At 35.1% G+C, this 13,170-nt stretch overlaps 1 protein-coding gene and 1 long non-coding RNA gene across 2 annotated transcripts; both read left to right on the forward strand.

The window, feature by feature from the left end:
* Positions 1–990: 990 nt before the first annotated feature.
* On the forward strand, positions 991–1,709 carry LOC143620683 (uncharacterized). Its single transcript, XR_013151374.1, has 3 exons — positions 991–1,137; positions 1,325–1,605; positions 1,689–1,709. It is a non-coding gene; the product is annotated as an uncharacterized LOC143620683 (long non-coding RNA).
* Positions 1,710–2,911: 1,202 nt separating this feature from the next.
* Positions 2,912–12,955, forward strand: LOC143620741 (uncharacterized). Its single transcript, XM_077092370.1, has 20 exons — positions 2,912–3,034; positions 3,702–4,607; positions 4,696–4,905; positions 5,026–5,087; positions 5,191–5,659; positions 5,733–5,933; positions 6,021–6,273; positions 6,348–6,588; positions 6,935–7,092; positions 8,061–8,504; positions 8,597–8,760; positions 8,936–9,152; positions 9,234–9,440; positions 9,539–9,658; positions 9,768–10,010; positions 10,077–10,287; positions 10,363–10,568; positions 10,837–10,988; positions 11,078–11,342; positions 12,544–12,955. Exons 2-20 carry the CDS (start codon positions 3,844–3,846, stop codon positions 12,796–12,798), a joined length of 4,842 nt encoding a protein of 1,613 aa, XP_076948485.1. The 5' UTR covers positions 2,912–3,034; positions 3,702–3,843; the 3' UTR covers positions 12,799–12,955.
* Positions 12,956–13,170: the final 215 nt, after the last annotated feature.

Raw genomic sequence — 13,170 nt, forward strand, 5'->3', positions numbered from 1 at the left:
TGATTTTTGGATTTTGGGATTATGTTATATACTTTATTTGACACGTGTTTGTTTCTTGATTTAGGCGAGTCGGCATCTTTGGCTGATAGTCAAGTGCGGGCCATACTGCCTTTACGCTTGAGTGGAGGACAAAGTTGCCGTAGTTGGTACTTGGGTGTAATCGGGCCAGTTTTAATCATTTAATGAGTTAGGTGTTTGACCTGTAAATGGACTACACAATTGTTGCTGTAAATGGAGTAATGGACTGCAGAAAAGGTAATTAAACCTTAATCATGTAAGTTGCATAATTTGGGATGCTTGAAAACTCATATGAGACTTGAACTAACAAGTAGGAAAACCCTCTAAGCTTCTTTAGAGAAGATAAAATAAGGTTAGTCACAACTTTAATTGTTTTGAGTGCAATATTGCGTTTTTTTTTAATTAGTTTAGTTATATTAATCTAATAACTCTCTCCAGTTTGGCACATGGATCTTCCTTATCAAATCTACATTCTCTCTTTTATGTTTGAGAGATCGGCGTGGCCTGATTCTATCTGTTAAGCTACCTAACTGATCTTCGAGCTCCTGTACCATGTCTTTAACCTCGCCTATTGTTGCCGGGTTTCATTTTGAAACCCTAGGCGGCGGTAGTGTCGTTGTGGTCGTGAACTGGTGAGGGAGTCTCTGTCATTGAACTTTTTCATATGTGGTTTAACACGGTTGTTGCCGGGTTCCTTTTTAGAACCCTAGCGGCGACGTTGTCCACCATGGATGGTGGCTAGCGGGCCGTTGGTCTGATGGTTTAGTGCGGCAGCTAGGATTTTTTGTGACCTAAAGCCCAAAATTGCCCCTCACGTTGGGTTGTGGTTGGGGTTTGCTTGCTGTTCCATTGCGGCCTGATGGTTGTTGTTTGCCGACGGCTTTGCTGTCCGTGGTGGTGCTTGATGCTTTGATTTTGTTTTAATGTTTGAATTTTATCTTTTTATTAATTAGAAACAATATCTAATATTATAAATAATTACAACTCATTTCTTTTATTGTGATTTGTGTGTATTCAGAGGACTCGGAGTTGTTGCCCATGTTTGTTGCTCATTTTAATAATCTTCCCACACATGAGCTTTGGCTACAAGCTTTATCTACCTAGATCAATTATCAACAGGTGCATTTTTTATTACTATGATTATATTCAGAATTTGGTGTTTTATATTTTGTTGGATGGTTTCTATCATGAAATGCCTTCGCCATCCAAATGTGGTTTTGTTCATGGGTGCAGTCACTGTTAGTCACCAAGTAATTACCTACGTGAGTTGACTTTTTTTCTAAGAAAGATTCGATGTGGTTTGCAGTTAATGTGGTTTTGTTCGGGTTCGCCTTATACATCAACAAGAAGCCGGTGGATTCATGGATAAAAGGCGGAGTCTGCGCATGGCTTTGAATGTGGTTTGTATTAAATTTTGGATATTTACTTATTTTTCATTTGATTATTGAGTTTGCCCTTTAAAATGAAGAATGTGATTTTGTAAAATAAAGATTTGAACATGCAAAAACGCTCAGACCCATTATTTGTTTTAGGCAAAGGGAATCATTTGTCTTCATTGTCTTAGGCTCTTAGCCCATCGTTTCACAAGTCTCCAAATTTATTAGTCTACAAAAAATGGATAGCGTAGGTATGCATGCAAATATTTAAAAACTTGCTAATTATTACTTGAGTCACCAACTAACATTTGCTCCAATTGCAGGTTTATTCTGAAATAGGTTGTGAGACTTGCACTATCATGGTATCTTAAATCATTTAATTTTCTTTTATCAATTGTGTTTAGTACCTTTAATATGTTATCATTTTCTTTCGGGTGCTATGCAATCAATGCCTGCTCGGCTTCATTATGTTCCGTTGATGGAATCAAGAATGCACGCGATCATAGTCGAAGGAATAGGGAATCGAAAATTCGATTTGCATCCGGTCTAGGAATCATTAGCAAGTCGTCACGGGTCACAATGTGGATTTCCTACACCTGCGTTTATCATGTCTATGTGTGCCTTTTAAAGACCCAAATTAACCCCACCTAACTCTTTGGATGAAAGGTTATGCACTATGTTAGTGTGATTTGGTCCATTTCTTACAAAGTGTTTGAAACTAATTGGTCACATCATATTGTTTTAATTTATTGTGATCACATCATATTGTTTTAAATAATTTATTGTGAATACAACAGTTTTCAAAATTGGTGTCGATTGGTTCGTCTATGGTGAATTGACAACTCAAATGGTCACTCGAAATTGGTTTAATCCTTCAACAACAAATTTTCCAGTGTTAACCAAAAGTTGTGCCGCTTGCGGGGGTGCTAAATGTAGTTTTCTCCTAAATCTGAACATGTATGTACGTGGTTTGAAAAAAAAAAGAAGTTATAGGGGGGACAGTTTCTTAATTGAAGGGAATAGTTACTGGTATCTCTCAAAACATAAAACTGATAAATTTAGAGAGCTAGAATTATATCATAACTATTTAAATTAAGGAGAAAACAACTAAAATTAGAAAAATACAAAGTTACAATATTTATGTTTTAAAGACTTGTAAATATACGTAGCTATGACTTGTACTTTACAATCCGCACCTCGGTTTTAAATAAAATTCATATCAAAACATAGGTAAACATAAGAACACTATAATGGTATGTTTGAATTTTTTAAAATCATAATATCTCTCTAAAATATAACAGAAAAAATAAAAAAAATAATTTTAAGAAATATATGAATAAAGATGAGTGAATGAAAACGTAATTATTGTTTTAATTTTTAAAAGGATGGCTGAGATTAAGGGGAAAATATGTCGTTACATATTTAAAACTTGCAGTGATTAAAAGATATATTTACCCCCTTAATTTTTATATAGAGTAATTATTGTGAAATAATAATAATAATAATAATAATAATAATAATATCCATTCCAAACCAAAACGACGACGGCGACGACGGGCTTATATTAAAATAAATCCGGAGCACAGTAGTCATCACCGCCTCTCCGGCAATACGCCGTCGTATCGTACGAATATTATAAAGTAAGTATACTAATACTAATATAATACAAAGCAGCCTACGATGCCTTCATTTATCATTCATTCAATTTTCCGTCTTCTAATTAAACTGCACCATTTTTTATTATTATGTTTATTGGACTGGCTTGCTTAATTGTTTTCCCCTAATTGTGAGTTAGGGAGAATAATTTTGTTATTTATTATTGTAGTTTGTTTAACTCAGATTTGAAGTTGATGTCTGGACTTTTAGAGTATATTTTTGTAACAAGTTTAACTAAAACACACTCGGAGTTTGAGTTTTTTCCTTAAAAAGTTCAGATTTTTCTCAACAAGAAGCCATTTTGAAAGTAATCGTAGGAAGGTAGGTTCTCAACCAGTTATGCGTTTAAATAGTACTGTTTTTTGATTAAAAAAGTCAAAATTTGGATATATGTATTTGGATGGAGCAATCACCAGGAGCTAGTTTTTTTTTTATAAAAACAAATTAACAAGTTATGATCAAATCAATCGAGAAATATATGACAACACATCATTTTATTAGTGCAAATGTTCGATTGTGTGGACTGAGTCAATAACTCAATATATGAAGATTTGATTTTAAATGTTTGCAGGACTGCATTGCTTAATCCCCCCCCCCCCCCTAATTTGGATATCAAACTTGTTACTTATTAGTGTAGTTTGTTTAACTCAGATTTGAAGTTGATAACTGGACTTTTAGAGAATATTTCTATAGCAAGTTCAACTAAAACACACTTGGAGTTTGAGTTTCTTCCTTAAAAAGTTTAGATTTTTCACAAATCTGAAGCCATTTTGCAAGTAACGTGTGATCTGTCATGGGTAGAAAAAAGCAGATTCGGCCTCGTAGGGCAGGTGATGTCAGCATTTCTAAAGAGGAAAGCACCTCCGAAACTTTAGAAACTCATGATGAAATACCATTTTACATTGAAGTTGAAAGGAATAATTGGGGATCAGAAGAGTGTTATGACATTGCAGAAGTGGTTTTAATAAATTTAAATGTATGTGATGAGTTTCATGTTAATAACTGGTATGATGAGAAGTATAACTTTAGGTTTAAGTTAAGGAATGTAAATGATTCAATCACTCGAAACCGCTTGAAACAGAAAGTAGGTCATTGGCCCACCATACCTGCTACTGATATTTATCTTGAATTCATTAAGCGAGAATCATTGGATGTAGATGCACATATGGTAGTGACTGGTATCTTTGATGGGCCTAGTGAAGGTGTTTCAGGGCTTGTTCACTTGGTCAGTATGCAGTATTTGACTTTAAGGCCTCTTACAGGGTTGACTTTTTCTGGGAGTTTGTCGTCTATTAAGTTAAGAGTAGGGCTACAGAAGTGTACTTTTGAGGCTTGTGAATCACTTATTGATGATGGAAGAATATCATCATGGAAAAAAAGTTTGATGAATGTTATGGCTTGGTTACGCCCTGAAGTAACGACCTCTGAGGCTAGATACGGATATAAGATGCCTGCTGACATGGCAGTTGGACTAGAACCGGATGAAGAATCTGTTGCTAATAGGAAACGAGCTAGGTTTGATGTTTCTGGTTTTTATGAAGCAATAAAACCAAAAAAGTGAGTGTTACTGTAGATACTAGATAACTTTGATTTATATATTTATATCATATAATTATTTATTTCTAATTTGTTATTATAATTGCAGGGATGACCCGATGCTAACTGATGACATGCCTGATTTGCTTCCTGAACTTAGACCATATCAAAGGCGTGCAACTTTCTGGATGGTTCAACGAGAGAAAGGAGCATCAGGGCACCTGGCAGAAAGTCAACCTAATCAACAATTTGTTTCACCTCTATGCACGCCAGTGGATTTAGTAGATTCATGCTCTAAAATATATTACAATTCATTCAGGTACTTTTATTAACAAATCAATTTTTCTCACTCATTGAGTCATATTCTTTATTTTTAATGTATATCACTAAAAGTTTATCCACAGAAATTGTTTTCATCATTTTTATATTCTTTTTGCAGAGGTACTGTTTCAATGAGTCCTGAGAATTCTTCATCTTATGTTGCTGGCGGTATTCTCGCAGGTCAGTTCTACTTTATGTCACTTGCTTGTAACATGCTTAAGGTTTCCTTTTATTTATTAATCTTTCATGTTTTGTTGATGCTTTGTATTTATGACAACAACAGATGAGATGGGTTTGGGGAAAACTGTTGAACTTCTCGCGTGTATATTTTCTCATAGAAAACCGGACTCTAAAGGTGATGATATAGAGGAGAATGTTGATCAGAAACCTAAGATCAAAAGAATGAAAAGAGACCGCGTTGAGTGTGTGTGTGGGGCTGTAAGTGAAAGCTCCAAATATAGAGGCTTGTGGGTACAATGTGATGTCTGTGACGCGTGGCAACATGCTGACTGTGTAGGTTATCAAAGTAACAAAACAAATTCAGACATAGATGAGGATTCAGACCTGGACGACGGTGATAAACGAAAAAGGAAAAGTTACATAGGCTCTAAGGTAGTCATCTGTGATGAAACTCATATTTGTCCACTTTGTTCAGAATTGATCCAAGCAGCCGATTCCCCTGTTGCTAGTGGTGCAACCCTTGTAGTATGCCCTGCACCTATATTGCCTCAGTGGCATGCTGAAATTACTCGGTACACTCGCTTTTGTATTTTCTTTTTTTGGTAACAATGTAACTTAGTTTCATTATGTTGCTTTGCTTTGCAGTCATACAAGACCGGGTTCATTGAAAGTCATTGTTTATGAAGGCGTTAAAACCACTACGTTTACTAGTAAACCTGTTCCAAAAATTGGTGAACTGATTACTGCTGATATCGTCTTAACAACATATGATGTGCTTAAAGAAGACTTATCTCATGATAATGATAGACACGAAGGGGATCGCCGTCTTATGAGATACCAAAAAAAGTATTCTAAATTTCTAATAACTGTTGTGTTACTTTCTTACTTGTTCATTTGATATCTTAATAAACGCAAACATGTTATTTTGATTAGGTACCCGGTAGTTCCAACTCTTTTGACTAGAATATTTTGGTGGAGGCTTTGTTTGGATGAGGCCCAAATGGTGGAGGGTAAGACAACTGCAACAGAAATGGCCATGCGGTTACATGCTATGTATCGTTGGTGTATTACAGGCACCCCTATACAAAGAGAGGTAGATGACTTGTATGGACTTTTAAGGTTTCTCAAAGCAAGTCCATATGATGCTCGTAAGTTGTGGCTTGATGTTATTAAGGATCCTTATGAGGTAATAACTACTAAGTTACATTGTGATTAATATCTTTAACCTGTTTAGTTATTTACCTAAATTTTTATAAGCAGGGGGGAGATCCAGGGGCTATTGAATTTACACATAATTTATTCAAGCAAATAATGTGGCGATCCTCAAAAGCACATGTTGCTGATGAGTTGCTACTGCCTCCACAAGAAGAATGTCTATCTTGGCTTTCTCTTACAGCAATTGAAGAACACTTTTATCAGAGGCAACATGAGACTTGTTTGACTTATGCTAGGGAAGTTATTCACAATTTCAAAAGTAATGTTTCTGAAGAACAAACTGCAGGTTATTGACAAATTCCATGCGATTTTATACTAGCAAATTGCATAAAAAGGTAACTATCGAGCCGGGGGTCTCACCGGAAGCAGCCTCTCTATTCCTAAAGGGTAGAGGTAAGGCTGTCAACATCTTACCCTCCTCAGACCCTACCATAGCTTTTCTATTGGTGGGATTTACTGAGTACGATGATGATGATGTAACCATCTTTTGTTTCCTTAGAATTAAAATATCCCTTTTTTTTGGAATAAAAAACGTTAGTTGCCTGAAATATAAATTGTACAAAGTTGGATACGTTGCGCCTTTTATACTTTGGTAAAGATTAGCTAACAATCTTCTGTGCTTCATTTTACAGGCAATGGCTCATCTGACTCTGTTCTTACCCATGTGGAGGCTGCAAAGCTTCTAAACTCCCTCTTGAAGTTAAGGCAGGCTTGCTGTCATCCACAAGTAGGAAGTTCAGGCTTAAGATCTCTGCAGCAGACTCCCATGACGATGGATGAAATACTAATGGTTGGTTTATTTTCTTTCTTTTTTTTTGGGTGCAAAATGGGCAGGTTGGGCTGGTTGTGTAGTGAGTGAAAACTTGTTTGGGTTAAAACAGTTACTTTTTAGAATTGTAGTATGAGTTGAATGTTGAATGAGCCAGGTTGGGTTGACCTGAGACGTTCTTTTGTCCATTTTTTTTAAATATAGATTTATTACTTGGATGGTCCCTGTGGTATGTCCAGATTGCAAGTTTGGTCCTTAGGTTTGAAAAATTAGACGTATGGTTCCAACTATTTCAAAAGTGTAACACGTGTGGTCCTTGAAATGGATGTGTGTTTGTTTATCCAGTTGTGCTTCCCCAATAAGGGTATTTTTGTCATTTCAGATGCGCTTAACTGGAAAAACTAACGCACATCCATTTCAAGGTCCATCCGTGTTACACTTTTGAAATAGTTGGGACCATGCATGTAAGTTTTCAAACTTAAGGACCAAACTTGCAATATGGACATACCATAGGGACCATCTGATGGTTGTGTGTTATGTGTCTTATGTCCAAGGCTTGATGCAAAACTACTATCGAGCCGAGGCTCTCACCGGAAGCAGCCTCTCTATCCCTATGGGGTAGAGGTAAGGCTGTCTACATCTTACCCTCCTCAGACCCTACTATAGCTTTGCTATTGGTGGGATATACTGAGTACGATGATGATGATGATGATAGGGACCATCTGAGTAATTAACTCAAACTTGTGATTAACAGTTGATGTCCAACATGATTGAAAAAATTACATAATTTTAATAATAATCTAGTTCTTTGAATAAAATGATTTACGAAGTCTTTTGCGTAAGTATTACAATCTGGTGTACTTTACACATCAAAATTACCACGTCCTGTTGTTTTTTTCCCTTTTTTAAAAAATTATTTCCTAGACGCACATGAAATGAGTACATATGTATGCTCATTATTTTGTTGTTTATTTTTCTCTTTTTTGTAGGTTCTTGTCGGTAAGACTAAGGTAGAAGGTGAGGAAGCCCTAAGGAAGGTAGTTGTTGCATTGAATGGACTTGCGGGGATAGCTATAATAAAACAAGATTTTTCTCAAGCTATATCACTATATAAAGAAGCTATGGAATTAGCACAAGAGCATTCAGAAGATTTCAGAGTTGACCCTTTGCTAAACATTCACATACATTATAATCTTTCTGAGATACTCCCTTTGACTAGTGAAAGTCAACAGCATACTAAATGTTCTGGTCCCGAAAGCTGCAAGACGTGTGATGGCAAAACACATGATCAACATAATATTTCAAATGGTTCCAAATCTATCAGTTTTCAATCTTTGCAGATGACATGCAACAATTTAAAACAGAAATTCTTGTCAGTGTTCAATTCAAGATTGTATGTTGCTCAGCAGGAATTCAGGAAATCACATGAGCTGGTATGGTAGTTTCTGTAAACCATTATTACCTGCATAAGAAATTTAAAAGTATTCGTTTTGAGTTTACATAATAAATCTTTTTTTTTCTTCAGGTTTGCAATGCTCTTAATGATAAAAGAAACAAATATACTGCTTGGTGGGCTGAATGCCTGCATATTGTTGAGCAAAACAAGGAATCAACTGATTTTATCAGAAAGATAGGAGACGCTGTCTCGGGGACTCTTAACACTTCTAGAACATCAAAGCTTGCAGACTGGTATGTAGTAGTTTCTGCTATTTTTATGTTATACATTTGTGCGCTTATATTCTGTTTTCTTCCATTCTTTCTTAATCTTTTGCATGCGTTTTTCTTTTAAGCAATGACACTCAAGTAGTCAAGCTAGACTAAAAGTCAATACATATTTATCCCTTTCTTTCATTTCTTAATTCAGCTTTAGGAGCATAACTGCGCTCAAGTATTATATCCAAACTGGTTTGGATTCACTGGAAGATTCTAGAAGGACATTGCTGGATAGACTTCTGGAGCTTGACCAGACAATGGAAAATCCAAGACAAGAGGATGTAGAACGAGTGAGATACTGTCCAAACTGCCAACTTAATGGAGACGGCCTTATATGTGTACACTGCGAAATAGACGAGTTATTTCAGGTTTCTATTATAATCAAAATCATATTTTTTGAAACAGGAATCATATTATGTTTGTAACATAATTTCATTGCTTATTTACAGGCTTATGAGGCCAGACTGTTTCGACTTAACAAAGGAAAGGATGGAGGGGTGATTACATCTGCTGAGGAGGCAGTAGATTTACAGAAAAAGAAGTCTGCTTTAAATCGGTTTTATTGGACTTTGTCACAGTCCGATAAGGCCACACAATCATCAAATCAGAACTATGAAGATAATGGGAGAAAACGGGGTATTGGGGATAAAGCTGTGGTGTGTATTGCTGGATTATCATATTGCATATTACTTTCTGAAATTGGATTACATTCATCGTTAATATGTTAATACACCAATGATTAATGTATCAACAGGTTGTTTCCAAATCTCCTTCGGATCTGGAAGTTATTCTTGGGATTATAAAGAGTTATTCAAAGGCTCAGTTAGATAAAGAAGCCATGTCAGCAGCCAAAAAACATCTATTTCTTCTAGAGGTATGTGACCCATTATCTCTCCTTTAGTTTAATACTTTGTTTTAAAGTTGTGTAGCATAAATTGGGATTTTCAAGTATCTTATGTATTTAAATTGTTGTATTGTTTAAGGGAATGCGTAAGGAGTATGCTCAAGCAAGATCCTTAGCAATTGCTCAAGCTCAGGTTCTTAATGCTCATGATGAATTAAATATGGCAACCTCACGCTTGCGGTTGAGAGAAAACGAAGATGATAAATCAATTGATGCTTTAAGTCTTGAAGAGTTAGAAACTGCAAGTGTCGAAAATTCTAGCGAAAAGTTTGTTGCTTTATCTTCATTGTCACGTATAAAAGGGCAACTCCGGTATTTAAAGGTATATATATATATCATATTATCATATACTTAATACCAATTTTGATGTTCTTGTTCTGTTTTCTAGGGTTTGGTACAGTCAAAACAAAATTCTAATTCAGAAGGTGAATGCAAATCACTTCAGGTTCAAGTTATGACAAACTCTGATGCTAATTGTAATAAAAAGGGAGAAAATGAAAAATCAGTCCAATTAGAGGATGACATGTGTCCGGTTTGTCAAGAAAGATTGAGCAATCAGAAGATGGTTTTTCGATGTGGTCATAGTACCTGTTGTAAATGTAAGTTCCTTGTTACTTTGTCATCAGTTTTGCATTACTAAATGACTATATTTGATTCTTTTTCTGTAAATGAAGGTTTTCTTGGGATGACGGAGAGGTGGATTTATCGCAATGGGACGAGTCATGATAAATGGGTGATGTGTCCCACATGCAGACAACACACAGAATACGGAAACGTTGCTTATGTTGTTGATACACTTGATGAAACATCCGATGCTTCTATTTTTAGTTTTGAAAGCTCAGAAGCTTTCGTGACCGTCAAAGGTTCATATAGCACAAAGGTATGAACCTATTAGATTCTTAATTCTTTAAATGGTTGTTTGGGGTTGCTTCTTTTTTTTGCTTTTTGGAGAGGCAAAATGTCCAAAATGCCCCTCCAAAAGCACCTAAAAGCACCAATTTGGTGCTTTTAGGTGCTTTTGGAGGGGCATTTTGGACATTTTGCCTCTCCAAAAAGCAAAAAGCAAAAAAAAGAAGCAACCCCAAACATGCCAAATAAAATGGACTATTTAAGATTTTCTGTTCAATGAGAATTTGGAAATTTTGTAGGTTGTAGCGGTCACAAGGAGATTACTATGTATCGGGTCAACAAATCCAAAAGCCAAAATTCTTGTTTTCTCTAGCTGGAATGATGTTCTTGATGTGCTGGAACATGCTTTCACGGCTAATGATATTAGTTTCATAAGGATGAAAGGAGGGAGGTATGTTTACTTAGAAAAGTTATTCAAATCTATACATTATTTCAGGATTATAATATAAAGTTAAAACATGTGGATACGGTGAATTTCAGGAAATCACATGTTGCTATCAGTCGATTTAAAGGAGAGAAATTTGAAGTAAACGATCACGTGGATAAGAAAAGTAAGCAAACAAAAACAAATTCGGTTCAGGTGTTGCTGCTTTTGGTTCAGCATGGGGCCAATGGGCTTAATCTTTTGGAAGCACAACATGTTATTCTTGTAGAACCGTTACTTAACCCTGCAGCTGAAGCACAAGCAATTGGCAGGGTTCATCGCATTGGTCAGATCAACAAAACACTAGTTCACCGTTTCATAGTATGCTTCCTTTTAACTGTCAGATGTCTTATTCTCTCTCTCTCTCTATATATATACACACACACACACAGGGTGAGGATCCTAAGAGAACTTTTTTGAAATTGACAACTTTGAGAACCATTTTGAGCCACAAAAAACCTCTTAAAAATATAAAAAAATTATAAAACAAAAAAAAAAAACCGAAAATTTTAAAAAAGTAAAAAAAACCAAAATTTTTTGTTTTTCATCCGGTTTCATATAAAAAAACGTAATTATACACATATGTATATTTGTATTTAATCTCGATTTACATAATGTATAAAATTAAAAAAATAAGTATTATACATATGTGTATAGTTTTGCTAAACCGATATATTTTTTTTATGAAACCGGGATGAAAAATAAATTTTTTGGGTTTTTTTACTTTTTTATTTTCGCTTTTTTTTTTTGGTTTTATAAATTTTTTTATTTTTTTTAAAAGGAGTTTTTTTGTGGCCCAAAATGGTTCTCAAAGTTCTCAATTTTAAAATGGTTCTCACATGATCCTAATCCTATCTATATATATGTGTATGTGTGTGGAGGAACATTCAGTACAAAACCAGTTTTAAGTAGAAAAGTGTGAGACAATAGGCATAGACACATATGCCTTGTGCTTTAGTGTGCTTAATAAGACGAGTTTTTAACTGCCTGTATTTCTCTCTATCTCTCTTGTTACATGTGATTATCCATGCATTACATACAAGTGCTTATAAAATTCTTGCAATTCTTTACTTTTAATTGGTTCTGTATTAGCGCACCTTTATGTAGGGAAGGCTTCAAGGCAAAACCTTTTTTTTTTGTGAGAATAGAACAAAATAAATCATATATTTTTATCAATCTTAACGAGTTTTAAAATATAAGAAAATGGCTGAAATGCAATGTTTTTATATCTCTCTCCTGAAATTAAAAAAAATGAACAAATTCCGTCTATCTATAGAACCTACACATGTACAAGTAATGTGTAAATGTTTTAAAAATTAAAAAGGAAAAACATATGGACATATTATTTGTAATGTAATTATGTAGTAAACATTGCATTTGTATGTAAGTAGTAAAATTTTAAAAAGTATGAATCATTGATTAAAGTTAAAACGATTTAGGTTTGTTCTTTTTGTTCCAACAATAACTTCGCGTGTGTTTGCAAATATGGAGCATATTGTGATGCTTATTGTTGGTGTGATAGGTGAAAGATACGGTTGAAGAGAGCTTATATAAACTTAACAAAAGCCGGGTTGGTGGTTCGTTTATAAGTGGCAACAAAAAGAATCAAGATCAACCCGTGTTTACTCTCAAAGACGTGGAGTCTCTCTTCAAAGTTACTCCATCCACAGCAGAACAACACAAGAAGGAAGAATCAAATTCTGATTTAATGCACCTGCCGCCAGCTGCGGCCGCTGGTATTGCCGCCGAGAGGAGGCTGATGGAGCAAACAAGGTGACACCAAACGGTTAAAGTGTAATTAGATTGGACGCTAGCTAGCAAATTGTTTCACATAAGTTGTTGCGAACAATTTTAGGTTTGCATGATGTTAGTACAGGACATTTTGAATCCGTTACATCTTCGTTGTGACGGCCATGGTTTTATTATGGTTCAAAGTCAAAACTAGTAGTGTGTTTTGTTTGAAGGAAGATTGTAACGTCTTAAGGTCACATTGGTTGTGCTAAAGAGACAGTTAAGCGTGACGCGATATGAGCAATTTATAATAGGTCGGACGTTACAAAGATATATTATAAAGCGAATGGTCATCGAAAGCTTTTAATTTATATAAGTTTTCTGTACATTAAATAATAAGGTATTATGACCATTTTAA

The sequence above is a fragment of the Bidens hawaiensis genome, unplaced genomic scaffold (genome assembly GCF_021521415.1).
Source record: "Bidens hawaiensis isolate Kalapana, Puna unplaced genomic scaffold, B.hawaiensis_p1.1 tig00002631_1, whole genome shotgun sequence".
In the NCBI taxonomy this organism is placed as follows: Eukaryota; Viridiplantae; Streptophyta; class Magnoliopsida; order Asterales; family Asteraceae; genus Bidens; species Bidens hawaiensis.